General features: G+C 50.5%; 2 protein-coding genes across 9 annotated transcripts; one reads left to right on the top strand and one right to left on the bottom strand.

The window, feature by feature from the left end:
- The first annotated feature begins 78 nt into the window (after positions 1-78).
- Positions 79-14,480, top strand: Kri1 (KRI1 homolog). 5 transcript variants are annotated; one of them, XM_039082792.2, is made up of 19 exons: positions 79-207; positions 299-372; positions 1,369-1,474; positions 2,503-2,614; positions 5,734-5,788; positions 5,863-5,912; positions 6,027-6,123; positions 6,200-6,277; positions 6,788-6,906; positions 7,149-7,275; positions 7,379-7,474; positions 8,225-8,395; positions 11,265-11,340; positions 11,427-11,515; positions 11,717-11,843; positions 11,929-12,059; positions 12,399-12,463; positions 12,532-12,630; positions 13,670-14,470. In XM_039082792.2, the coding sequence occupies exons 1-19, from the start codon at positions 114-116 to the stop codon at positions 13,995-13,997; spliced, it is 2,094 nt and encodes a 697-aa protein (XP_038938720.1). In that variant the 5' UTR covers positions 79-113; the 3' UTR covers positions 13,998-14,470. The 5 variants fall into 5 exon arrangements, with proteins under 5 accessions (XP_038938720.1, XP_038938723.1, NP_001385635.1 ...); NM_001398706.1 differs by having other exon boundaries at positions 98-207; positions 2,500-2,614; positions 13,670-14,480; XM_063266154.1 differs by lacking the exons at positions 79-207; positions 1,369-1,474 and having other exon boundaries at positions 293-372; positions 2,500-2,614.
- Atg4d (autophagy related 4D, cysteine peptidase) lies at positions 14,164-23,753 on the bottom strand. Of its 4 annotated transcripts, NM_001101013.2 has the most exons (10): positions 23,299-23,719; positions 22,216-22,299; positions 21,961-22,131; positions 20,492-20,768; positions 20,354-20,418; positions 17,714-17,844; positions 15,353-15,431; positions 15,189-15,265; positions 14,991-15,110; positions 14,164-14,677 (listed from the first exon to the last, which is right to left on the bottom strand). In NM_001101013.2, the coding sequence occupies exons 1-10, from the start codon at positions 23,531-23,533 to the stop codon at positions 14,495-14,497; spliced, it is 1,422 nt and encodes a 473-aa protein (NP_001094483.2). In that variant the 5' UTR covers positions 23,534-23,719; the 3' UTR covers positions 14,164-14,494. The 4 variants fall into 4 exon arrangements, 2 of the variants coding, with proteins under 2 accessions (NP_001094483.2, XP_038938087.1); XM_039082159.2 differs by lacking the exons at positions 22,216-22,299; positions 23,299-23,719 and adding an exon at positions 21,279-21,388 and having other exon boundaries at positions 14,169-14,677; positions 21,961-22,100; XR_005487922.2 differs by lacking the exons at positions 14,164-14,677; positions 14,991-15,110; positions 15,189-15,265 and adding an exon at positions 16,898-17,041 and having other exon boundaries at positions 23,299-23,753.
- Between the last annotated feature and the right edge of the window lie 3,892 nt (positions 23,754-27,645).

Below are 27,645 nucleotides of genomic sequence, written 5' to 3'. Positions count from 1 at the left end.
CAAAGTGCGTCTGTAATGGACGTGCTCCTTAAAAGCCCTCAGGGGGCGTATCTAGGGGAGTCACACCCTGCAGGGGGCGGTTGCACGCGTGCGCACTAGGTCTCACAGCCGCCATGCCGGAACCGCGCGCTCCTGCGACTCTAAAGGTGAACGCAGCTTTTGCTGCACGCTACAGCCGTTACCGCGAGCGTGAGGAACTACAGCGGCGTGAGTGAGGGGCGCCTGCGCAGGCCGGGGTGTGGGAACTGGGGGGATGCGTCTGATGACGGCTATGGGGAACTGCATGTGTATTCCACAGTGAAAGATCGCTACGGAGATCGGGACGACGGCAGCGACTCCAGTTCCGAGTCTGACTCCAGCGATGAGCATGTGGTGAGCTTCCGCAGCCAAACTTCGCGTCCTATCTAGATGTGCAAGGGGCTTCCCTAACAGGGCTGGGCTGTCCCGATCCTGCAGGACCCGCCCCCAATGCTTTGAGTGACAGGCAGTACCCTCCTCAACTCAGGGATCTGGAAGAGATTCCAAGCCTCCCAACCACTGAGCTCTCACCTTGATGCACAGGGGTGCCTTACTCTATGGAGATGATCTGGATTTACCTCCTGACCCCTTAAGTGTCAGATAGCCCCTTCCAAACGGTCACTAAATTTACTTACTTTCTTTTCTTGGCCTCCAGTCTTCAACAGCACCCCAATTTAGATACAGTGGGAGTCTGACCCTAACCCTATGTCCTGCATCCAAATCCCTTGAGTGATAAACACCATTTTTCTTGTATCTAGGGATTACTAAATCCTCCCTATTTCCCCAGAAGGACAGAACGTCTTATCTTAGTCACCTATAAAAACATCCATGTCCCCACCTTGATCCATTGGGTAACAATGTCTAGGAGACACCAAGTTCTCACTCCTATCCAGATGTGGCTCCAGACTTCCATCCATTCGTAGAAGAAATCCCCACTAACCCAGTAGAGCCCTAAGGAAATTGTAAGACACTCCCCTATCCCTTGAGTGACAGGTGGTGCCCTCATCACTAGGGATTGTCATGTCCTCTCTGTCTTCACTTCATCCTCCACACTGGATACCTCACCATCCTGATTAGTGGTCACCTAGGAATCATCTCTCCATCCTTAAACCCCAGGAGTTTGACGAGGAAGTACCTACTACCCACACGGGGCTCCACTGTTTTCCTGGCCACACCTGCCCAGACACAGTGCTCCGTATGCCTCTCCTCCTCTGGTGTCCTGTTCTTCTTTCCTTCCCTCCACTCAGTCCTCAGGGTTGCTGGTCTCTGCTGCATCCTGTCCTCACTACCCTACTCACACGGTGTCCAACTTCCTTCTGAAGTTGACCCTACCTCTTTTTCCTGCTCTAGGAATTTGATCCCCAGCAGGAGAGAGACTTTTATAGAACTCTGTCCTTGTTGAAGAAGAAAGACCCTCGAATTTACCAGAAAGATGCTACCTTCTATCAGAGAACAGGTGGGGTGGGCATCTCCCTAAGTGCCTTAGTGTGGATGGAATTGAGTTGTTGAATGAATTGTTGAATTGTTTCCCTTCCCAGAGTGGCAGTGTATAACCCACAATCTTAGCACTCAGGAGGCTGATAGCTCAGGGCTCAGGGCCAGCCTGAGCTATACAATGAGATCCTGTGTCAAAAACCAAAAAGTGAGGCTGGGAATAGGGGTGAGTTGGTAAAGTGGTGGCCACGCAAAGCCGGAAGGCCTGAGCTTCGTTCTGAGAAATCACATGATGGAGTCAGGCATGGACGCACATTGTCAATGCCGGTGCTGGGGAAGACAGGCAGCTCCCTGGAGGCTCTCTGGGGTGGTGAGGCACACCTTTAATCCCAACACTCCAGAGGCAGAGGCAGGTGGGTCTCTGAGCTTGAGGCTAGCCTGGTCCACAGAGTGAGTTCCAGGCCAGAAAAGACCAGAGAGAGGGAGTCGGGTGTGGGGAGAATGAATGGATGCCGTTTGAGGGGTTGTGTGTACAAGCTGACCTCTGTCATCAACGTACACTAAAAGAAAAGCTTTCCCTATGAATCCATGAGTCTGAAGTGCTAGGTCAGAAATGCTTTTATATTCTTTGTGGTAGCTTCTCATGTAACCCAGCCTGGCCTCTAATTCACTGTGTAGTCAAGGATGTGACTAAACTTGTGGTCCCCCTGCTGGGATTTCGTTCAGTTATGTGCCGCATAAGTGAAATTGAATGGAGCCTGTGCTTGCTAGACAGACACTATCAACTTAGCTATCTCTGCACCTAAAGCTTTTGTTTGTTTAGTTGCTTTGTTTCTTTTGTACGAAGTTTTAGTATAGCCTGGGCTATATCATACTCTGTCCCTGGAAAAGTAACCAGGCAATAAGGGTGATTTACTATTTTACAATTGGAAATGGCTGGCAAGGATTCAGAACTTATGTCTGCTCCTAGCCCTGCCCTCTGAGGCGCTCTGCTGGTGAAAGGGGGAAGCTGTGGGTAACAGCAGGTGTTCTCTCACTATCCCTCAGCAGAAGCCTCCTCTTCAGAGAGTGAGGAGGAGTCAGCAGCCTTGGGAAAGCAGAAGAAAGTACAGCCCATGTACCTGAAGGACTATGAGAGGAAGGTCATCTTGGAGAAAGAAGGGTAAGGAGGGCCTCATCCCCCTGTCAGCTTCCAGTTCCCTAAGGACCATGAGGGTGTTCCAGGGTGTTTCCTATAGAGGGTTTCTCTGTGTAGCTCTGGCTGTCCTGGAACTCGCTCTGTAGATCAGAATTCAGAAATCCATCTGCTTCTGCCTCCTGAATTCTGAGATTAAAGTTGTGTGCCACTATGCCTGGCCCTTTTAACATTCTTTTTTTCTTTCTTTCTATTTTTTTTTTTCTTTTTTTTTAATTTACTATCAGGGATTTAGGGCCACAGCACATGTGGAAGTTGAGGATAAATTCTAGGACTCTCCTTCCACCTTTGAATTCAGTGATGAAACCTCAGCTCTCCCTGTGTGGCATTAAGAGCCTTTACCTGCTGGGCCACCGTCCAGCCTTCATTCATTGTTGTTGTTGGATGGGGAAAGAGTGGTTAGACAGTTGGTGGGCCCTGGGCCACACCACAGCATGTGTTTGGAAGTCAGAGGACAGCTTTGGTATCCATTGTCTTCTGTCTCCACATGGCTCAGTTCTTGAACTCAGGTCCTCTGGCTCGCATAGAACATGCCTCTCTAGGCAGAGCCATGCTGCTGGCCTAAATTTCGTGTATTACAGGTAGAAAAGCACAAGGTAGCCAGGTAGGATGGTCTCCAGAACAGCCAGGGCTACATAGTGAGAACCTGACTCAAAAAAAAAAAAAAGAAAGAAAGGAAAAGAAAGGAAAGGAAGAACAGCCCAAACCTACCCAGAAAGAAGGAATCCCTGAGCAGAGCCTCGGTGATCCTGCCTGCATTCTTTTTTTTTTTTTAAAGATTTATTTATTTATTTATTTATTTATTTATTTATTTATTTATTATAAGTACACTGTAGCTGTCTGCAGACGCACCAGATCTCATTAGAGATGGTTGTGAGCCACCATATGGTTGCTGGGATTTGAACTCAGGATCTCTGGAAGAGCAGTCAGTGCTCTTAACCGATGAGCCATCTCTCCAGCCCCTTCCTGCCTGCATTCTTAGGCCCTTTCCACTAGGAGTTCAAAGCAAGGCTCCACCCCAAGGGCATGGCGTGGGCAAGCAGCCCCTCAGCCCTTGGGAGTATATGTGGAGCTATCCTGATAAAAAACCCACTGGAATAAGAAGTTATTGAAGATTGAGACCAACGCGGAGGTGCTCAGCTCTAATCTAAGAACGCAGGAGGTAAAAGTAGGAAGATGGAGAGCCTGGGCCAGCCTCTGCTATGTGGTGATACTTAAAATCCCAAAGGCCTGTGGGAGGGTTAGCAGAGAGTGGTGCTTACAGAGTCTGCCACAAAGACTTTAGTCCCCGGGCCTCACTCTGGCAGCAGAAGGAGAGAACTGACTTCTGCATCACACTGTGGCACCCATATGTATGCACATGATAAATGTAATTTAACCTTTTCTTGCCTCAGGCTTTAGAGCTGGCTTAGAATTTGGTTCTTATACTCACGTCAAGCAGACCGCGGCTCTCTGACTCTAAGGGAGCTCTCTGTCTTCCACAGGCACTGCACTTACCTACAAAAACCCACCCACACATACATACACATATAATATAAAATAAAACATTTTTAAAATGTTTTTAAGAGCTCTACAGGTAACACAGCTGTTAAGAATGCTTGGTGTGCTTCCAAAGGACATGAGTTCAATTCTCAGCACCCACATCAGGTGGCTACCATCTGCTTGGAATTCCAGCTCTCAGATCCCCTTATAATATCATGAAGTACACTCTTCTGGCCACTACAGGCATCCACACACATGTGGCATGTAAACACATGCACATAATGTTCTTAAAAACAGGAACAGAACAAATGAAAAACCAAGGGCCAGGGCCTCAGTGGACGGCAGCCATGTGGAAGGCCGTTGGTTTGCTCCCCAGCCCTGTTTAAAAATAAAGGACAAAAGGAAGGAGAAAATATTGTGAAATAAAAATACATTTAAAACTACAGAGTTGTAGCCAGACTCAGGAGCACATACCTATAACCCAGCTCTCCAGACTCAAGAGCAGGGCTGTGGTCATGAGTTTTAGGTCAGACTGCTTCAGGTGGCAAGTTACAAGCCAGTAGAACTACACCCTACAACCCTTGTCTTTCAGGGTGGGGGGTGGGGCATACCAAATGCCTCAGTGGGTAAGAACACTTGCCATCAAAGCAAGAGAACTTGAGTTCGGGTCTCCAGCACCCATGTTAAGTGCTGGGCGAGGTCAAGCACTTACCTGTGACCCCAGCCTTGAGGGGCAGAGAGTCAGATTGCAGGCGTCTGGGGAAGCATGGCTAGCTGCAACTGTGACCAACGAGAGGAGAGCTGGGCATGGTGGCACAGTCGTCCATCCTGTTCAGAGAGAGGCAAATCTCTGTTCCAGCCCGCCCTGGTCTACAGAGTGAGTTCAAGCCAGCCAAGGGTACCCATGCCTCCCACGGCACTCAGTGTTTTTCTATTCTCCTTGGCACCTGGCATCTGTGCCTGCGTGTGACACACCTACATATTTCATACACACACACATATGTGCCTGGCATGTAACACCTGCACACATTTCATACACACACACACACACACACACACACACGTGCCTGGCATGTGACACACGCACACATTTCATACACACATATGTGCCTAGCATGTAACACCTGCACACATTTCATACACACACATTTCATACACACACACATTTCATACACACACACATATGTGCCTGGCATGTAACACCTGCACACATTTCATACACACACATTTCATACACACACACATATGTGCCTGGCATGTAACACCTGCACACATTTCATACACACACACACACACACACACACACACACACACACACACACGTGCCTGGCATGTGACACATGCACACATTTCATACACACATATGTGCCTAGCATGTAACACCTGCACACATTTCATACACACACACATTTCATACACACACACATATGTGCCTGGCATGTAACACCTGCACACATTTCATACACACACTTATAAAAGATTTCTTTGGGAAAAATAGTAAGTAGACATTAATGCTCAATAAACCCATTTTAAACTTAAGGCATTGTGTGTTGAGTTACCGTGCGCAGCACCGCATTCTGAGTTTCCGCTGGTTTTCTGTACAGCAAATATGTGGACGAGGACAACTCTGATGGGGAGAGCGTTGATCACAGGCTCCAGGTGGGTAGAACCACAGCTGACTGGGGGCGTGAGGGTTTGTAGCTGGCCTGGGCCCACATCCAATCCCTCCACAGGAAACAGCCACAAAGAGTTACATAGAAGAGCAGAGACAGCTGAAGGAAAGGTAAGCCGGGGCTGGAGTGGGGGAGCAGGAGAGCTCCTGCAGTGTCCGGTCACTCGTGTCTCAGAGCTCAGGCTGCTCATGCACCAGTGCTGACGTCTGTTCTGTGGTGCGCAGCTTCCGTGCCTTTGTGGAGGACAGCAGCGATGAGGACAGTGCCGGGGAAGGTGGCTCTGGGCTGCTGCAGAAGCACACTAAGAGTGGGGAAGAAAAGGTGCGTGCCAGAGTCCTGCTGGGGCTGGGGCTCGGGCTGGAGCAAGTCCCGAGGCCTGAGCGCTTGCCTTCCACAGGCCCAGGAGGATGTGGACTACCTGGAGTGGCTAAAGGGGCAAAAGGAGATCGACAGCTCTGAGTCGCTGAAAGAACTGGTAATCCTCAGGGCCGGTCCCTACTTTATCCCACCTCACACTCCCAGATACCCACGGACTCTTGAGGGACAGGGATTTGGCTCAGTGGCAGAGCCCCTGCCTAGGGTCCTCCAGTGAGGGGTTGGGTTGCAGCTCAGTGGTAAAGGCCTGCCTAGATTCTCCCAGGGAGCAGCTGGCCATGGCTCAGGGATCATGCTTACCTAGAATGCACCAAAAAATTAAACAACGGCATATTCTTTGAGGATACACATGAGCAGTTCCTGGACTACAGTTTCTCAGAGAATAAAATGAACTAATACAGGCCAGGAGTGGTTGCTCAGATCTGTAATTTCAATACTCGAGAGGCTGAGACAAGATGGTAGCTAGTGCCTAGTTAGCCTGGGCTACACAATCAGATGTCTTAAGAAGAAAAGGCACAAAGAGGTAGTAATTTACCTACTTGAACTTGGCTGTGAAGTTTCAGTTCCTTAGGTCCATCCAAGGCTACATCCGTGCCCCTCTCTTCCACAGACACACCTCAAGGAGTACTGGAACAACCCAGAACTGGACGAGGGGGAGCAGTTCCTGAGGGATTATATCCTCAACAAACGCTATGAAGAGGACGAGGAGGAGGAGACAGAGGAGGAAAGGTAATCTATTTTCTTCACTGCATTTATTTATTTCAGGCAGGGAGGCCGCATACTTGTGGGAGCCAGTTCTCTCTGTCCACCATGTGGACCCCTAGGGTGGAACTTGGGTTCTGAGACTTGTCAGCAAGCACCTGCTGAGCCATCTTACCAGCCTATTGTAGAGTTTTTGTGGGAATAAAATGAGGTCATGTCTGACCAGCTCATCAGTACTTCTGGGCCTTACTCCTCATGTTGTCCTTCAGGGTTCTGGGCCCCCCAGTGCAGCTGGCGGTGGACGACTCCTCAGATGAAGGGGAGCTATTCCTGAAGAAGCAGGAAGACTTTGAACACAAGTACAACTTCCGCTTTGAGGAGCCTGACTCAGCCTCAGTGCGTGCCCAGGCCTGGGTCAGGGAGGACGTGGCTGCCCGGGGTCCAGCCCCTCAACCCCATTCCATCTCTGAGGTCCACTGGGTTCCTCTCCTGCCCACAGGTCAAGACATACCCGCGGAGCATCGCGTCGTCTGTGCGTCGCAAGGACGACCGCAGGAAGGAGAAGAGGGAGGAGACCAGGGAGCGGAAGAAGAGGGTGAGTGTGGCTGGGTGTGGCGGTGTTTGCCAGTGATCCTTCCCCAGCCCTCCAGAGTTGAGGCATAGACACTGAAAATTTTGGACCTGCTGAGGTAGGTAGAGATTTCAAGGCCAAGCTAGGAAACTTACACCATCTCCACAGAAAAAGTAAACTGAAGCTGGCGGCACATACCTTTACGGGAAGCAGAGGCAGGAGGATTCTAGGCCAGCCTGGGCTACAAAGACTCTATGTAAAAAATAATAAAGAGGGTTGGGGATTTAGCTCAGCGGTAGAGCGCTTGCCTAGCACGCGCAAGGCCCTGGGTTCGGTACCCAGCTCCGATAAAAAAAAATAATAATAATAATAATAAAGAGTAGAAACAAGCTGGCATGGTGTTGTGTACCTGCATTGGCAGTATAGGTCACCATAATTTCAAAGTCAGCCTGGTCTCCATAAAGAGTTCTAGGCCACTTTGTGTCAGGTAGTAAGACTGTCTCAAAAGCACACAAAACCCAGGCTGCAGCTCAGTGGGTAGAGCACTTGCCCAGTGTACAGAGCGCTGGCTACCAGCCAAGCACTAAGGGAAACAGGCAGAGCCGACGAAGCCTACATTCCCAGAGTTCAGGAGGTGGAGGCCGGAGGATCTGGAGTTACGGTCAGCAGAGCTACCCGGGAGCCTGTCTACAAGGGAGACAGAAAACTGCTCATGTTGGGAGGCCCCAGTGCAAGGCTCTGCCTATTAGGAATACTAAGCTGCTCTCACCGCAGGAGAAAGCCAAGAAGCAGGAGGAGCTGAAACAGTTGAAGAACCTCAAGAGGAAGGAGATTCTAGCCAAGCTGGAGAAGCTGCGCCAGGTCACTGGCAACGAGACATTGGGCCTTGAGGAGCAGGACCTGGAGGATGACTTTGACCCTGCCCAGCACGACCAGCTCATGCAGGTATGATCGCACCGGAAGTTGTCTGCGAGGCCAAAGGTCCCCTAGTTGTTGCCCTTAGAGAATGACTTGACCTCTGTGGCACCTTTCCCTTTGCCTGCAGTGTGAGGGTCAGTGGAGCACTGCCTCTGGCTCAGGAAAGAAGGGTGGGAGGAGTTGACCCAAAAGAGGACTTGAGGGCCTGCCTGGGAGGCAGAGGGGTGGAGGTCAGCATTCAGCCCTGTAAGAAGATCCCCTGGGAGAGGGGCTAGGGTGTGGCTCAGTGGTAGAACCCCTGCCTACAATCCCCCAATGAGGGGATAGGGCCGTGGCTATGGTAGAATACCTTTCTATATTTGGGGTACAGCCTCTGCGACCCAAAAACAAAACAAAAGGAAAAAAAAATCCAAGCAAACCAACAACAGAGAAGAACCCACCCAAGCTAATGCATAGCTCAGACTAACACAGGGAGGGCCAGTTGGAGCCGGTTGTTGCCTTGATGTCTGCAGGGCTGAGGTTGAGACTTACTCTGCCTCAGCTTGGCATCAGGAGAGTGCTCCAGGCAGATGTCTCCACAGACAGCTGGGTCAGATGAGAGTTCTGTAAGCCTGGCCTTGGGATGCAAGGAGGATAAGGAGTCAGGGCTGTCCTCAACGACACAGTACTGATGTGGCCTGGGCGACAGGGGCAGTGTGAAGAGTAGTTTCTCTTAGTACATATTGTCTTTGTATGCCATAAAGTTGAAAAAACAAGTTGAGTCACTGACTCAGGCATGTCTTAATTTCCTGCTGTTCTTTCTTTTTTTAAAATTTATTTGTTATATGTGAGTACACTGTAGCTGACTTCAGACACACCAGAAGAGGGCATCAGATCCCATTAGAGATGGTTGTGAGTCATCATGTGGGTGCTGGGAATTGAACACAGGTCCTCTGGAAGAGCAGTCAGTGCTCTTTTTTTTTTTTTCCGGAGCTGGGGACCGAACCCAGGGCCTTGCGCTTGCTAGGCAAGCGCTCTACCACTGAGCTAAATCCCCAACCCTGCAGTCAGTGCTGTTAACCGCTGAGCCATCTCTCCAGCCCTCGTGCTCTTAGGACTCTCACCGTATATCTAGGTTGGCCTCCTCCTTACCACCCCCTGTCTGCTTCTCAGGGATTGCAGTTACAGATGTGCGACACCATGGCTTGGACCTTGACTTTATTTACTGTAAATGTTATTTATTGACATTTATGTGTGTCACATGTCCCATGGCACGTCTGTGGAGGATATCTTGGTGGGACTGGTTCTCTAGCTGCCCTATGCACTGCAGGGGAGCCCTCTCATTGGTCCCCAGGTTTGCGTTTGTTCTGTATTTGTGGTGGTGTTGAGATAGAATGTAGAAACCGGCCTTGCATGTGCAAGCACACACTGGCTAAGCACTGGTCCTGCAGCTCATCTTCCCATTCTCATTGGTTGAACTAGATGAACAGAGCGGCATGTTTCAGAACCAGGTGTTGAGAAATCTGCAAGAAAAGGCTGGGCCCTGTGACAGCCCCAAGTGGGCCACTAGCCAAGTGGAGGAAGTCATGGGAAGAAGCTGATGGCAGAGTGGCAGGCTTAGTGAGAAGACCTGGAGCGCTGTGGAGTCATCTGCTTTCCTGTTATTTAAGGCATTTCTCAGGTCTTAGCTTTGGTTTCTCCTAGAGGAGCAAGGTGCTGTTGGGAATGGTAGCTGTAAGAATTCTGTCAGGAACCTGCTCCAGGTTGAGCATATGCAAAGTGTTTAATAAGTGCACAGATAGGCTAGGGAGATGGCTCAGTCTTTGAGAGTATCAGCTGTTCTTCCAGAAGACCAAGGTCCATCACCCCTATGTCAACTCATAGCTCTCTATAAGTACAGTCCAAGGGGATCTGACTCCTTCTGGCCTCCAGGAGCATCAGACATGCACATGGCATAGACATACATGCAGGCAAAATTGCATCACATTGAGTAAAAATGAAGGTAGAAAAAAATGAAAATAAGTGCAGTGGACAGTGTTTCCCCTGGAAGGCCCCCAGCAGATCTCAGTGTTTCTCTGTCTTGGAGTTCAGAGGCCCTGCCCAATCTCCTTGTAATTGAGAGCCTACTACATACCTGACATATCTCTGTATAGACCCAGGGATCATGGTAGCAATGGTGACATGTGGCCGCAGCATCCGTGTAGAATCACAGCCATGGATTGTTGTGTTAGGGGTAGTGCCAGGGCTTTATGTATACTGGGACAGCACCCTACCATCAGAGTTCCAGCCTCGATTTATAGCCCAGGCTAGCCTGCTACTCATGATCTCCTGGGCCCAGCCTCTACCTGCTGTGTACAGGTGTGTACCATGGCTAGTGTAGGTAGGATCTTGGAGGAAACTGCCTCTCAGCCTATCAGGAATGATGACAGCCCAGTCGAGTCCTGACTAGTGATTACGTCATAGGTACAAGTGACGTCAGGGTCTGAATCCTACAGAGCTGCAGCTGCTGTGAGAAACCAATGCAGCCTAGACAACGGGTGGTGCCATGGAGGGTCTCAGCACAGAGACCATCTCTTGGAAGACTCAGGAGCCACACAGAGTTGGGTGTGTTAGCCTGGGTTTATAATCCTAGCTCTTGGGAATCTGAGGCAGGACTACCAGCTTGGGCCACACGATGTTCTATCAATTAAAGCAAAATCTGCCATTCCCACACCTGCAGTCACTACCCTCAGGGCTGGAAGCAAATGGATCACAATGTCAAGGCTAGCCTCCGGTAGTTTGAGGCCAGCCTGGCCTACATCAAACCCTGTCTGGTACAACGGTAAGGCTGGTTAGTTGTGTTGGTATTGACGTGGGGCACCTGAGCGCCTGTAGGTGTGTGGGTGCTGCTGCCCTTAGGCCTGCCCTTCCCTTGCAGAAATGCTTTGGAGATGCCTTCTACGGGACTGTGGAAGAAGAGAAGCCACAGTTTGAGGAAGAGGAGGGGCTGGAAGGTGTGTGTCTTTAGAAAGCTGGGGAACAGGGTGGGTGCAGCCCAGGTGATGTCCTCACTTTCCCTGTCTGTCCTCTGTGGAACCAGATGACTGGAACTGGGACACGTGGGGTGGACCTGAGCAGAATGGGGCCTGGAGCCAACAGGAGCTGCACTGTGAGGACCCTGACTTTAACGTGAGTGCTGCTGGTCTGAGTCTGAAGTAGGGCAGTTGGCAGAGCTGGAGCCTTCCATGAACATGTTCTAAGGCTTGGCCGCACAGCTCGTGCAAGCCAGCAAGGGCTGTGCGAACATTTAGAACAATGGGTGTCCCTGGTAGGGTCTGGATGCTCCTGAAGCCTTTAGAATTGCCTGATCTGACCAGCTCTCTCTGGTAGATGGATGCAGACTATGATCCCAGCCAACCTCGGAAGAAGCTTCGTGAAGCCCCCACCTCAGGCAAGAGAAAGCGCAAGTCTCCGTTTGCAGCTGCAGTGGGGCAGGAGAAGCCCATGTTTGACCCTGGTGAGGCACAAGGCATGATGGGGCAGTGTGCCTGCCTCGTGGGGCCTTGAACACATACTACCCTGGCTGTGCATCTCTCGTGCAGGGGACAAGACCTTTGAGGAGTACCTGGATGAATACTACAGGCTGGACTATGAGGACATTATTGACGACCTGCCTTGTCGCTTCAAGTACCGCACTGTCGTCCCCTGTGACTTTGGGCTCAGCACAGAGGAGGTTGGGACCAGGGCAGGCAGGGAAAATTGAGGGAAGGGCAGGGGATTGGAGGAGGTGAACATTCTCTGAAGAGGTTTGACAGAAAGATCTGCAATTCAATGCTGACTCTGTCACTAAAAGCTGAAGCAGTGTTTGTGGAGGCCAGCACTGGAGAGGCTGAGGTAGCAGGAGACTGCTGGGGATTCCAGGACAGCCTGAGCTACAGTAACATTCAAACAAACCCCACCTCATTAGCAAAACCCTGAACTCAGTTGTCCCCAAACCTCTTGACATCCCTGCTGAGTGACGGAGGCTCAGAGGTAGACCCCAGGACCACACAGTATCTTTCTCCCCGTGCAGATCCTTTCAGCTGATGACAAGGAACTGAATCGCTGGTGTTCCCTGAAGAAGACCTGCATGTACAGGTGACAGCAGGGTGGTGGGGGAGGAGGGAGCCAGTTTGGACAGCTTCTAGAACACCTCTGATGCACAGGTCGGAGCAGGAAGAGATGCAGGAGCAGCGGGCGTACAGCCAGAAGGCCCAGAGCGTGTGGAAGAAGAGGCAGATCTTCAAGTCTCTGTGCCAGGAAGAGTGAGCACTGGACCCGGGGGTGGGGTGGGTGGTGGGTGGGAGGAGTAGCAGCAACCCATGTAGCTAACACCCAGATGTGCAAACTGTTGGCCAGTCAGACCCTCTTGGTAAGGTGACTTCATGGTTCAGACTTCAGAGATGGAGGATGCCCAGAATACTCAGAAGGACTGGACACCGTGGTGCACATCTGCAATCCCAGCACTAGGGACAGGGTTCATGAGTTTGATGAGTTTGAGGCCAGCCTGGGGTCCACAGCAACAGCCTTCTCTTAGGGGACTTAGGGGATGTGAAGATTGTGTTTATTTAAGACTTGGGTCTCTATAGTCCTCTTGGAGCTTCTTAAGGTAGGCCAGGGTGGTCTCAATCTCTCAGAGATCTCCTTCTGCCTCAGGTGCTTGGATTAAGGGTGTGTATCGCCATGCTTAGTGTGATTCCGTTTAGTGTGATTAAAGTACTGGGTTTTATCTCAATCCTGAACAAAATAAATCCTTACAAGCACCTTGTTAGCTGTTAAAGGTCAGTTGTCACTGTCACACCATAGAGTCTGGGATCCAGACTCGGTTGGGACAGACGTGGCAACTGCACTAAAGGCACATGGAGTTGACTTGACATCCCTAGCTCCCTCTGGTACAGCCAATCTGTAGTTGTCATATTTATGAACGCTATCTCAGGAAGCTGAGGCCACCTGGGTCCCGTAGTGAGACAACAAAAACAGGGTTTTGGCTGAGTGGGCACAGTGCTTCCCTGGTGTGTACCATGAATGCCCTGGGTTCTATCTCAGCATTTTATAAAAGCCCCTGAAGAGCTCTGAGTTCAAAGCCAGTGTGGTCTACAGTGAGTTCCAGGACAGCCAGGGCTACATAGTAAGACCATATCACCCCACCCTGCTTTAGAGAAAGAAAAAAAAAAAAAAAGTTAAAGGTCATCTTACACAGAATTTAAGGCTAGCCTGGGAACCCCTTCTCAAACAAAAGAGCAAGGGGGCGGGGTCATGTTCTGAACAACAGGCTGACCTAACCCTTGACTTTTCTCCCTGTAGGGTGGAAATGCCCACAGAAGCCACAGGAAAGTCACCCAGCAAGGCCAGCTCACAAGTCCAGCTGCCCATGCCCAGTGCAGCTGGGGGGAAGAAGCCCCAGGCTGAGCTCTCAGGAGCCAAGGAAGAAGAGTTGGCCCACACACCCTGCCCAGAGAAGCCAGCATCCCAGAAGCAGAAGAGTAAGAAGGCCAGGCTGCTGGGTCCCACAGTGACACTTGGAGGTCACAAGTTCAGCCGACAGAGATTGCAGGCCTTTGGCCTCAACCCCAAAAGGCTGCACTTCCGCCAGTTGGGTCGCCAACGCAAGAAACAGCAGAGCCACGCCTGAGGGCCACAGGGAGCCAACCTGCCTCCCGGGCTAAGCTGCTGACCATACTCCGCCTGTTGGCCTAGGGAAGCTGCCTGCAGCGGGGGCACCGCTGCTTCTAAGCTGGGGAACTGAGGCTGCCAGAGCCTTGTCTTCCCACAGACAACCTGAAAGTCACAACCACAGGCACACTCAAGTCTGCATGTTTATCAGCCTCCACTGACAGTCAGTCAGTCCTCCCAGTCATCCAGCGCAGGCTACAGAACTTGAATCAGGCCCTGAGTGAGTGCCCCGGAGCCCACTCCATCCCCGGCTCCTGAGGAGTCAGGGGCAGCTGGGGGTGAGGACTCGAAAGGGCACAACCCCAAGCTGGGGGCCTAGATAGGTCTCAGCTGTGTTGGGGAGGATCGGGGACATGAGGACAGGGGTCCAGCACCACCTCTGGAGTTCCAGATCCCATACCTGACATGACATAAATAAAAAAATAAATAGTCTGGCATCTTTCCCATCCCTTCCCATTATAAAAACACAAAGTCCTCAGAGCTGGGCCTTTTGGCCTTGAGTAGGCGTCCTGTGCAAGGTAGTCGCAGTGTGGGCTGGGAGAGCTGGGTGCAGAGGGCATCCAGGCTGTGGTCCTGAGCATGGCCCTCAGCCACTGTGAACATGGGGTAACGTTCCGTGACTGAGGAGGAGCTGAGGATCTGCAGGAGGATGGAGGAGAATGGTCTCAGTTCAGGGTCTTTCGGAACCAGCTGCGACATAACTGGCTCAGCCTTCGAACAGCTGCCCTAAAACCTGTGATGAGCTCCAGGCTGACCCCAGAATACCCCCAAACAGTGGCCCAAGCTCTTCAGGTCTATTCTGGTCTGAGCTGCCTAGTGGTAGACCTTGATGTACTCTGCTGTCAAGCATGAGTGGTCTGTCACTACCCCAGGACTTGATGGAACCCAGTCTGTCTAGCACATAGGAGACAGGGACAGAACCTCTAAGACAACCCCCATGATGGTAGCTCACCCTCATCAGCTCCGAGCAGAGGGTCTCAAACTCCTTCCTGTTCCCAGCATAGAACCCCACGGTACAGCTGGGGTCCATCTTGGCAAAGGCCATCTTGCGGGGCGAGGTGCAGTGAAAGGACTAGGCAGATAAGAGAGGTGTGAGGGACCCCAGTTTTGTGCCCATACCTGCTGCCCCAATTCAAAGCCACCAGCTCACCTCCAGTGGGAAGTTGGCCTGGTTGACATCCACTGTGGGCTGGCAGTAGTGGGGATCCAGGTAGAGCAGAAAGTCATCTGGTGGGGGGAGGGGGACAAATGTAAACTGGGGTGGGCAAGAGGAAGGCAGAGGGCTGTGACCGAAGAAAAGGGGTTGTGCCTTACCCTGATAGCCAATGAAGTACAGTGAATGTCGAGGTTTGCCCCCCATAATGCCCAGGCAGAGTTCTGAGCGCAGAAGCTCCTGTAAAAGAGAGGCTGGCATCAGACAGGAGGTCAGCACACTGAGCAGGTCCCTAGAGCCCATGAAGCCAGGGGATCCAGTGGAGCAGCCATCAGCTTGACCAACCCAGCCTGATGGCACTAAGAGTTCTAGAGCAGAAACAGCCTTAGCTGTTGGATGGGAAGACCTTAGAGAGAGGGCCATCTAACTTCTTACAAGATTTATTTTTTAATTTGTTTTTCTGTAGCCCTGGCTATCCTGGAACTCACTATATGTAGACCAGTCTGGCCTGAAACTCAGAAGTCCACCTGCCTCTGCCTCCCAAGTGCTGGAATTAAAGGGTGAGCCCATAGTGTATGTTTCTGCGAGTGGGTATGTGCACCTGAATGCAGTACCAGAAGAGGGTATCAGCTCCCTGGAGTTAGAGGCAGTGTGAGCAGCTGATGTGTGCTATGAAGAAACTCTGGTCCTTTCCAAAAGTGTCCTCCTAACCACTAAACATCTCTAACCCAATGGTTCTCAACCTTCCTAATGCTGTAACCCTTTAATACAGTTCATATCGTGGTGACCCCAAACCATAGTTATATTTAATTGCTACTTCATAACTCATTTTGGAAATATGAATTATAATGGTCTTAGGTTAGTATTCTAACCACTTTTTTTTTCCTTTTTTTCAGAGCTGGGGACTGAACGCTTTTTTTTTTTTAAAGATTTATTATATATAAGTACACTGTCACTGTCTTCAGACACACCAGAAGAGGGCATCAGATCCCATTACAGATGGTTGTAAGCCACCATGTGGTTTCTGGGATTTGAAATCAGGACCTCTGGAAGAGCAGTCAGTGCTCTTAACCACTGAGCCATCTCTTCAGCCCCTTGTTTTTGTTTTCAAAATAAGGTCCATGTAGACCAGCCTGGCCTTGAACTAACAGAGACCCACCTGCCTCTACCTCCCAAGTCCTGGGATAAAAGGCATGTCCACTACACCTGGCACCTTTCTTTAGAAACCAGACTCTTATATAGCCAAGGCTTGCCCTAAATAAACTTCTTCCTCCTTGTCTTTACCACCTCCCAAATATTAGATATGGTACCAGGACTGTACCAAGAGGACAGACAGATGCTTGAGTTAGAGTCCCTATGTAGCCCAAGCTACTCCAGATTCTCCTGCCGTAACCTCCAGGACTACAGGAGTGTGCCTTACTGATTTTATTTGGTGCTGGGGATGAAAGTCTGATCTTGCGTGTGTGCTCTGACAGCTCGCCACACCCACTCACAGCCAGAACTTCAGGTTTTAAATAAGTCAAGAAAGGCCTCACGGAAACACCTAGCAGGGATGGGTTTGAGTGTGGGGCAGAGAAGTGAGGGCCCTGAGCAGGAATGTTCTGCAAACACCAAACTGGGCCTTGCTGCTGGGCTAAGGAGAAACGGGACGTGGTTAGGAGGGAACACTGGGAAGGTGACAGATGGCATGTGTCCTTTAGGCTTACAGGGAGAACTTGGTGTTTCACTGCAGTGCAGACTTGCCAGAGGGTCTCTGTTGAGCCTGTCATGCTGTCCTCTTTCCCTGGGACACTTGTCTAGCTCCTCATGTGCCTCAGCCTCCCAAGTGCTTGGATGGGATGACAGGTCTGCTTTTAATAAGAAAATCACATTTGTGTGCTGGGACTGACCTATGCTGCATGGCACAGATCTCCCCTTAGCTTCTTCCCCAGCCTTCTAGAACATTCCGGTTTGTTTCAGAAGGTCCACTCTACCCAACATACACAGAACTCTGGCTCATTTCACTGGGTTTGAATCCCAGCCCCCATGATAGCGAGTGCATGCGTTGCAGCTGTCACTAGTGGGTCCCCAGAGTGTGAGGACCTGCATTCGATCCCCAGAACCCATGGCAGAAGCATGCTAGTACATGTCTATAATTGTCTCATAAAACCAGGAGGGCTGGGGAGATGGCTCTAAGGATGAGAGCACTTGCGCACCAAGCACCTGTGTAAAACCCTGGACATGGTCACACATAGCTATAATACTATGGGGGCAGATGGGGTATCACTAGGGACTGCTGGCTGCCACCCCAGTTCCAGGGCTAGTGAGAGATCCTGTCACAAAAGAATAACACAGAGAGTGACAGAGCAGGTACCCGGTGTCTTCTCACTTCCACATGTGCACATGTATACGTGTATGTGCCACATACACTTACATAACAGAAGAGCACACACACACAGCACAGGTGCTAAAGAATGACAGCCATGACTGAGCTCTGGTAAGTGTGGAGGCTACACAGAGGTGCCCCATCACAAGGTGCTTACCTTCACACAGGGCACATACACAGGGTTAAGAGTCTCCCCACCCAGTCGTACAGGCACCAGGATGACAACAGACTTCCACTCAGCTGTGGGATCTGGCCAGGACACCAGGCGTGCCACATCTGCCTTGTACACTGCAGGGACAGGGCAACAGGTCACCTTTCTACTCAGGTTTCTAGTCCCAGGAACACAGCATCACACTTGCAAGTCTGGTGACAATGCTGTCCTCATCTGCAGAGACTTTCTAGTACATCGAGTCCGAGACAATCCTGGGCCTCCAGGCAAGCGCTGACTATCCCACTAGCAGGAAGAGTAAATGAGGGCCCGAGGGGTTGATGGGCCCAGAATAGCCTAGAACTCTATGTATCAGGATGGATGTGAGGCCTGACTGTCCTGCTTCCTCTCTCACGGGCTGAGATTGCAGGCGTGTGCCACCACACTGGGTTTGCTCAGTGTTGAGCAGGAAACCCAAGGCTTTCTGCCCGTCAGAGAGTTGTTCTCTCTACCAGATGAGCTGTAATCTCAGGGGCACAGGGACTCTGAGCAGGCATTAGCAGCCCCACTTTAAGCTATTTATGTGGCGCTGGGGATAAATATCAGAGCCTGTATATCAATGTAACTCCTTCACAGTTTAACTACATTTCTCAGCCCCACCCAGCCCCAGCCCAGATAGTGCATATACACACGTGTGTGTGTGTGTCTGTGTGTGTGTGTGTGTGTGTGTGTACGTACACCTGTGAGTGGACTCCTGAGGTCAGAGGGCAACCTCCAGTATTGTCCCTCAGGAACACCCCATCTTTTTTTTTTTTTTTTAAGATTTATTTATTTATAGTGAGTATACTGTCGCTGTCTTCAGACACACCAGAAGAGGGCATCAGATCTCATTACAGATGGTTGTGAGCCACCATGTGGTTGCTGGGATTTGAACTCAGGACCTCTAGAAGAGCAGCCAGTGCTCTTAACCACTGAGCCATCTCTCCAGCCCAGGAACACCCCATCTTATGTAACTAGGTTAGGCTGGCTGCCATAGAGCCCCACGGACCACCTGTCTGCACCCACGACCACGTCTGCGCTCTGGTGATGGAGACGCCGTCGCTACCTCCTCAGCCCACATAAACACAGCCCCCTTTTTTGAGGCAGGGTCTCACTATGCAGCTCTGGCTGTCCTGGAAGTCATCATATGGAACAGGCTGGACTAGAACAGACTGTGTCTGCCTCAAATGTGAGTCAAAGGTCTACAACACCATACCCGCCTCTTTAAACTACGACCCTCCACAGGCTCGGGCAGGAGGATCTCAAGTTCAAGATCGTACTTGGTTTTTTTTTGTTTTTGTTTTTGTTTTTGTTTTTTTTGGTTTTTCAAGACTTGGTGTCTCTATGTAACCTTGGCTGTCCTGGAGCTCACTCTGTAGACCAGGCTGGCCTCAAACTCACAGAGATCTGCCTGCCTCCCAAATGCTGGAGTCAAAGGCGTGCTCCACCACTGCCTGACAGACTTATAAGTCTTCTTTTTTTTTTTCGGAGCTGAGGACCGAACCCAGGGCCTTGCGCTTGCAAGGCAAGCGCTCTACCGCTGGGCTAAATCCCCAGCCCGGCAGTCTTGTAAGTCTTACATAGTAGCTTTGAGGCCAGCCTGGGCTACAAGAGACCCTAACTTAATATAAACAAAGCTATATAAATATAATTTGCTGACCCGGAAGAAAGCAATGGCTAACATTTGGGCACCTATGAGCACTGTTTTTATTAATTTCTTTGTATGTGTCATGTGTGAGTCAGTTTTCTCCTTCAACCCTGAGGGCTCAGGAGATCCAGTCCATGTTATCGGGCTTGGCTGCAAGAACCTTCACTAGCTGAGCCCTCAGCCATCTGGCCCTTTTGTAAAAAAATGTAATTATTTTCATTGTGTGTCTGGGGGTGTACATGCCAAAGCACAAAACCAGAGGTCAGAGGACAATTTTGTAGAAAGGGGCAGGGTTCACAGACCCGAGCTGACAGGCTTTTGCAGCAAGCCCCTTCAGTCGCTGAGCCATCTTGTGGACCCCACAGTTTTCTGGATCAATGAGTCATTGAGCCCTCTGCCAGCTGGTGAGCCTGAGGACACCAGGCTGGCTAACAACAGTTTGGTGGAGTTAGAGTGAACGGGACGGATGGAATAGCCAAGCGAGGGAAGGCACCTGCTGCCAAGCACGATGCCCCACGTTCCATCTCTGGAACCCACAGGAGAGAGCCCGCTCCCCCACTAGGTCATGTACACCTGGGTACAGGCCTCCCACCCCGACCCCGACACACACGCAAACACATGTAGTGTTTTGCTTTGTTTTGTTTTGTTTTGTTTTTGTTTTTTTGTTCTTTTTTTTTCCGGAGCTGGGGACCGAACCCAGGACCTTGCGCTTCCTAGGTAAGCGCTCTACCACTGAGCTAAATCCCCAGCCCCCTGTTTTGTTTTTTTAAAGTGAGACTGGAATGAAGAAGGGTGAAGGAGGTCTCCTGTCTTCAATCTTTCATTCTGATTTTCTCTAGGTCTTGCAGAGAGGCAGGAAAGGGAACCTGCACAAGTCCCTCCACCCCAAAGCTTGCACAGCTCCTGAGAAGTCAGGGCTTTGGGTAGCCCTGGCTCCAGGCAGCAGTTTACTCCCACCTTACCTGTGCAGTCCTGAGAGACGTACACCACCAGGCGGGTGACTTCTGAGCAGCTCTCCACTGCTTTCCTGGGGAAGGGAAGCAGACAGTGAGCTCCTGCGGGTCATCAGTGGCTCCCACCTTCCCCGCAGTGGGTCTCACCTGAGGATGTGTGCCACCACAGAGGGTCCATACCAGTCTCCTGCCTTCTTGCCAGAGCTCTGCCCAAGTTCCACTAGGCGATGTAGACCGAAGGGGGCCTGAGGATGATCAGCAAACCAGGAAACAATCCGCCGGTGCCAGCGATCCGGTTCCATCTCCAGTGCACCCTGGGCGCATCGCAGAGGACCACGGCGACCAGGCCCTCGGTATCGACTGGGAGAGGCTGGCCCTGGCATCTCAGAGGAGGCCAATCCTGTGCCCTCCACCCACCTCCAGTCTGAGGAAGAGATGAAACTTAGAACTAAACGTGTACACGTGTATATAGCTACACTTGGGCGCGACATTCCTACTTCCCTCATATTTGACTCACTCTAATACCCGTGGGAATTCCCAATTGACTACTTTTTTGTTTTGTTTTGTTTTTGTGAGACCAGGTCTGTACGATAGCCATGGCAGTCCTGCAACTCATTCTGTAGACCAGGACAGTCTCAAACTTATGGAGATCCGCCTACCTCTGCCTCCCAAGTGCTGGGATGAAAGGCCTGCCCCACCAAGCTCTGCCAAACTCATTTTTTAAAAAAATAAGGGTTTGGGGCTGGAGAGATGGCTCAGCGGTTAAGAGCACTGACTGCTCTTCCAGAGATTCTGAGTTCAAATCCCAGCAACCACATGGTGGCTCACAACTATCTGTAATAGGATCCGATGCCCTCTTCTGGTGTGTCTGAAGACATCTACAGTGTACTTATATATAATAAATAAATAAATCTTTAAAAAAAAAAGGGTTTACCTTTAGCCTATGTGCAGAAGTGTTTTGCCTCCAAGCATTTAAGAGCTCTTTGAGAGCCTGGTGCTCAAGATTCCAGAAGAGGGTGTCAGATTCTCAGAAACGGCAATTACCTGTGGTTGTGAGTAGGTAACTCACATGTGAGAGCTGGAAATCAAACCTGGGTCCTCTGAGAAAGTAGCAAGTGACCTTAACAGCAGAGCCGTCTCTGCAGACCTTGTTTATTTACTTACCTATGTATTTATGGTTTGTCAAGGCAGGGCTTCTCTGTGGAACCCACTTTGTAGACAAGGCTGGCCTCAAACTCAGAGATCTGCCTGCTTCTGCCTACGTACTAGGATTAAAAGCATGATGGCAAATGCCTCACTAATTAATTTCTGAGACAGTTTCTTGTATAGCTTTCAGAAATAATCTTGAACTTCTGTTTCTCCTACCTTCCCCAAACACTTGCTAGGTTTGCAGGCAGGCATTACTTAAGATCTTGTTTTACTGATACGTCAAAAATACACACACCTCTGACAGGCCTAAAACTCACTATGTAAACCACACTGGATGCTGCATCTCGAAATGCTGCTTCAACCTCCCAAGTTCTGGGATTCCAATGTACCGTTCAACTCACAGGTCGCCGGCAGCTTTATGCTGACCCAGAAGCCTGGCACTTGCAGGCTGCTTATACATAACTCACCTCTAGGCAGAAAATGCAGGAGCAGGCCCTGGGCCAGCATCATCTGACCACTTCGTAACATACATCCCCAGCCACAGTCTGAGGTCAGGCTCCCAGCTAGGGGTGGGAAGTCCCGGCGATATGTAAGCCATAGTCGAGATACAAAGTCCCTTTGAAACCGCTGGATGTCACCTATGAGAACCAACTAGTCAGCCTGGCAACCATAGAGAATGCTAGGAAACTTCCCTTCCCCTGGCCCCAGATTTGACACCTCACCCTCTCCCTCGAAATGGTAGCATCGCCCGCAGAGATGAACACTGGAGATCTTGCTGAAGCTGGTCCGGCTTTTAACTGCCCAACCTGGGGAGACATGGGGTAGCTCTCAGCAATTTAAAGCCCCCAAGTGTCAGCAATGGGCCTTCCATTCCCCAGTGGTGAAATGGGCCTGATCCTAGCAGAGATGTCAGGGGACGTGGGGGTCTGCAAAAATCTATGCCACACCACATCTGTCGAGAACACAGGTGGGACTTAGTCACATCTTCATAAGGGTCCACTATCAACCCAGCAAGTCAGAACCATCCTATTCTTACTGTGGGGTTTTGCTGTCAATGTATAAAACACATTTTTACTTTGCGTATGTGAGCTTGTATGTGGACAAGCACCAAAGCTTGGGCCTCAAGTATAGAAAATTTGCAGGAGTTGGTTCTCTCCTTCCATCATCTGGGTCCAGGCTGGAGCTGAGGTCCCCAAGCTTGGTGGCAAATGCTTTAACTACTGAGGTATCTCACTAGCCTTTTCCCAAAGTTTTAAAAAATATCCTCTGGTGTTTTGCCTGCATTATGTCTGTGTGAGGGTGTTAGACCTCGTGAAACTGGAGTTACAGACAGTTGTGAATTGCCTTGTGAGTGCTGGGAATTGAACTTGGGTCCTCTGGAGGAACAGCCAGGGTTGCCGAGCAGTCTCTCCAGCACCCCCTTTTCCGATTTTTTGAGACAGAGTCTCATGAGGAGCTCAAGCTAGCCTGGACCTCATTTTGTAGCCCAGGCTATCCTAAAACTCCTGGTAAACTTCCTGAGTCAGCATCCCAAGAACCGGGATTATAGGTGTCAACCAACGTCTGCTAGCTCTGTTCCTACTATTGCACCACAGGAAAGAAGGAATTTGGCCAAGGTCAAACAGGTGCAATGGGCGGGGCTTGAATACCATTCCCATCTAACTTGCCCCACGTCCAGGACCGGGAAGGGCGGAGGACCTGCGGGTGACTCCTCCTGGGTGGGATCATCCGCAGGACAGGGTAAAGGTTTGGTTTCCTTTGCTCTGACCCCTCTGACACCCTTGACCTGTGTACCCCCTCCTCACCATACTTGACGTTGTTCCAAGCTGTCAGGAACTTGGTTTTGAACTTGTCCACCTCGTCAGGCTCGGCGGGGTCAGTTCCAGTTGAGCCGAGAGCTGCCACGCCAGACCCCGAAGGTCCAAGGTTGCTGGGATCCGGGATCCGGGTTTGTCCCCTCGGCCGGCGACAATCGGGCCGGCGCGCGTCCTCCGGGCTCCCGCTGCGGTACTGCGCCGCAGCCGGCGACACGGAGTTCATGGACGCGCCGGGGAGGAAGGACGCAGGTGTCCCCGAGGTCCGGGGAACTGCGAACGCTCAGGGGCAGCCCCGCAGCCAGAAGAGCACTACTCTATACCCAGAGCTGGGCTCCCGGGTCCGGCTCTAGCCGCAGCGGGTACCCGGGTTACCACAGCCAGCGCCATCTTGGTGGCCCAAAGCACCCGGATACGGTGGGCTTGGTCAGAGAGCAAGCCACGCCCCCGTGCTGTCTGCCTCCCTTGGACTCGCCGCACCCTCCTAATCTCACCGCGCAGGCGCAAGCGAGGCCCTCTATCCCTTATCAGAGACCAATGTGTCATAGACGGAAAAGTCACACCCATTGCCACCCCTTTCTAAAGCCTTGCAGACCCTCGTTCTGGATGACATCTCAAACTGCGGACGCTGGACCTTTTCTCGCTCCAGAGCAATGATTTCCCCGACGTGCCACTTAAATTCCACGGCGGTGGAAGTTCCATGTTCTGGGTGTGACTCCTGGGGTTTGTCATGCCGGTACAAAGCTCGAATCCGCGTAACTTGCTGAAGTCTCTTCTCATCTTCCATCCCAAAGGTTGGAAAGATCCAACTCAGGTTCCCAGATTGCAAGCACCTTTATCCGCTGAGCCATGTGAAGGACCTTTTCCAATGTTTTGAGACAAGCTCTGTGTGTCCCGAGGAAAGTACATTCGGAGTGCAAACCCTGCTTAGTCACGACTAGCCCCTGTCACGCCCAGAAAATATGACCCCAGCTGCAGGAAAATTTGAGAGCCCAGGCAGAGAACTCTCCATGTATCTTAGGCTGGTCTCCAACCTTTTTTTTTTTAAGATTTATTTATTTATTTTATATATATGTACACTGTAGCTGTCTTCAGACACACCAGAAGAGGGCATCGGATCTCATTACAGATGGTTGTGAGCCACCGTGTGGTTGCTGGGATTTGAACTCAGGACCTCCGGAAGAGCAGTCAGTGCTCTTAATCACCGAGCCATCTCTCTAGCCCGGCCTCCAACTCTTGTCTGGCCTTCTGCTTCAGCCTCCCAAGTGCTAGGAGACTCAAGGACTGAGCATACTGGGGATGGAGCTGAGTCGGTAGAGGGCCTATCGTGCATGAGGCCCTATGTCTATTCCCAGAAACCGGGTGCAGTAGTGCTCGCATTCCAAGTCCAGGGGCAGAGGGAGGAGCAATGGCTCCTCCTCTGCGGTGCACAGCATTTGAAGCCAGCCTGGGCTTCGTGAGAATGAAAGAGACTGAACACAACAGGGTTTATCAACCTAGAACAGATGTCACCCTAGGGATGTGACTTCTATCGTTGGCCCCAGTGCCCCACAGGTCATGATTCTCTTTGCCTCAGTTTTCTTCTGTGCAAACTTTGAGGGAGTTATCTATAAAACTATAAAAGAAAAACAATTTTAGTATTTTTTTTTCGGAGCTGAGGACTGAACCCAGGGCCTTGTGCTTGCTAGGCAAGCGTTCTACCACTGAGCTAAATCCCCAACCCCAATTTTAGTATTTTTAATGAATTTTTTTTAATTTATTTACGTGAGTAGCACATTGTAGCTGTCTTCAGACACACCAGAAGAGGGAATCAGATCCCTTTACAGATGGTCGTGAGCCACCATGTGGTTGCTGGGAATTGAACTCAGGACCTCTGGAAGAGCAGTCAGGTGCTCTTAACCACTGAGCCATCTCTCCAGCCCCGGTTTTGGTATTTTGAGACCCTATCTCATGTAACCCAGGCTGACCTTGAACTTGCTGATTATTTATTCACTACATTCTCTCTCTCTCTCTCTCTCTCTCTCTCTCTCTCTCTCTCTCTCTCTCTCTCTGTGTGTGTGTGTGTGTGTGTGTGTGTGCATGTCCTTCTTTCTCCACCTCCAGAGTGCTGGGATAAGTTCACATGGTCCTCCTGCCTGGCCCTGACTGAGTCTTCCTACAAATGATGGATATCGATATCCAAGGAAAGATACCAACCCAAAGGGGGAGAGCAAGGGGGAGGGGTGTCAGAAAGTAAGTGTCTTTTTATATAAAATGGGAGAGGATACAACCTCATTTGTAGTTGGATGGGGGAGGGGAATCACCTCACCGGGGAGGGGCATGGAGGTGTGGAAGATTGGTAAAGAGCTGTTTGCACACACTGGGCAAGTTCAGTCCCCAGCGCTGCGAAAGAGAAAAGAAAGGCCACAGGCATCTTTGTTGAGGTAGTGGGTATGTCAGTGCCTTGACTGTGTAGACGTTTCCCTGACAACAAATTATATCAGAATACCACATAGGTAAGATACTTGAAATAATAAAAGAAAAAAAAAAGAAAAAAAAAGAAAAAAAAAGATACTTGAAATAAGGCTCAGTTGGGGCTTAGTTGGTAGAGTACCTATCTGCGTGTGCAAAGTGTGGGCTCTGGCTCGCTCTCTCTCTCTCTCTCTCTCTCTCTCTCTCTGAACCATGTGTACCAGGCATTTGGGGAATGAAGGCAGTTCAAGGCCACCCTGAGTTACACACACAGTGCGTTTGAGGCCAGTGTGAGGCACATGAGACCCTATCTAAGGGAAAAAGACCAGGGGGAGGGGTGGGAATGCTGTGCAGGCACAGCTCACATCTTTAATCCCAGCACTAGGCAGGCAGAATCTGCAGGATCTCGGAGTTCAAGGCCAGCCTGATCTACAGAGTGACCAGCACAGCCAGGCTTACACAGAGAAACCCTGTCTTGAAAAAGCAAAAATCAAAGAGGGAGAAAGAGACAAAACAGAGAGAGAGACAGAGATAGGACAGAGACAGACAGACAAAGAGCTCTCATACCGACACATGCATTTGATTCCAGCATTAAGGATGAAAGATAAAAGTTTTAAAGTTGCCCCCTAGACACAAAGTTTAGAGCAGAAAAAAAAAAAACAAAAAAAAAAACAGGTTAGGCCCCAAAATTGTATGTTTCAAGAAGCCTCTCCTAGGGTTATAGAATGGATAATTACATTGGCCAGCTCAACAGCTTTCTCCAGAAACTAGCTGACCATAAATCTTAGAGAACAATCTTGAGAAACAGAAAACAACTTCTCCTAGGAACTAGCGGACCATGAATTAAACAATCTGAGAAGTAGGAGACAGCTTCTCCTAGGAAACAATCTTGGGGGACAGAGTTCTTCCTTGTGATTTTTCACTGTTATTCTATGATGCCATCCCTGCCCCCTCGGGTTGTGGTTTCTCCCTTTAAATACCTCTTCTCCCAGCCTCTCAGGGTCGAACTCCACTGCCCCTGCGTGGGATACGAGTCTCGACCCCAGTGCACTGGTTGCTATCGATAAACCTCATGTGATCACAACAAGGACGGTCTTGTGTGAGTTCTTGGGGGGTTGCGTCATCCCAAGACTTGAGTGAGGGTCTCCCCACTCCGGGGGTCTTTCAAGGAGGCAGAGGCAGGGTGGGTCTCTGTGGGTTCAAGACCACCATGAGCTACATGGTGAGATCCTGTATCAAACACATACAACTACTAAATAACAAAACTCAACAACAACAACACAATCAAAATGGGGGAAGAGGAAGTGTGTAAATATCTCAGTATGTGCAGGCGCTTGTTGCTAGGACTGGTGACATGAGTTTGACCCCAGAACCCACAAGGGAGAAGGTGAAAACCAACTCCAAAAGTTCTCCTCTAAACCTCCAAATGAATTCTTAATATGCTAGTCCACACACACAGATACACACACACACACACACACACACACAGACACACACACAGACACACACACACAGTCACACACAGACACACACACACAGACACACACACAGACACACACACACAGACACACACAGACACACACACAGACACACACACACAGACACACACAGACACACAGACACACAGACACACAGACACACACGCACAGACACACAGACACACACACACAGACAGACACACACAGACACAGACACACACACACACAGACAGACACACACAGACACAGACACAGACACACACACAGACAGACACACACACAGACAGACACACACACACAGACACACAGACACACACACAGACACAGACACACACAGACACACAGACACAGACACACACAGACAGACACACAGACACACACGCACAGACACACACAGACAGACACACAC

The sequence above is a fragment of the Rattus norvegicus genome, chromosome 8 (genome assembly GCF_036323735.1).
Source record: "Rattus norvegicus strain BN/NHsdMcwi chromosome 8, GRCr8, whole genome shotgun sequence".
NCBI lineage: Eukaryota > Metazoa > Chordata > Mammalia > Rodentia > Muridae > Rattus > Rattus norvegicus.
This window is presented reverse-complemented; position numbering and strand designations above follow the sequence as displayed.

What these genes read in the sequence shown, in the direction of transcription:
- Kri1 (NM_001398706.1), top strand. Translation starts at nt 114, where the DNA reads ATGCCGGAACCGCGCGCTCCTGCGACTCTAAAGGTGAACGCAGCTTTT. An exon ending in GCGTGAGGAACTACAGCGGC is followed by an intron (nt 208 to 298) that starts GTGAGTGAGGGG and finishes TGTATTCCACAG; the next exon opens with TGAAAGATCGCTACGGAGAT. An exon ending in CTGAGTCGCTGAAAGAACTG is followed by an intron (nt 6,278 to 6,787) that starts GTAATCCTCAGG and finishes TCTCTTCCACAG; the next exon opens with ACACACCTCAAGGAGTACTG.
- Atg4d (NM_001101013.2), bottom strand. Translation starts at nt 23,533, where the DNA reads ATGAACTCCGTGTCGCCGGCTGCGGCGCAGTACCGCAGCGGGAGCCCG. An exon ending in CCTGCATTTTCTGCCTAGAG is followed by an intron (nt 20,769 to 21,960) that starts GTGAGTTATGTA and finishes TCTCTTCCTCAG; the next exon opens with ACTGGAGGTGGGTGGAGGGC. An exon ending in AGGCCAACTTCCCACTGGAG is followed by an intron (nt 15,111 to 15,188) that starts GTGAGCTGGTGG and finishes TTATCTGCCTAG; the next exon opens with TCCTTTCACTGCACCTCGCC.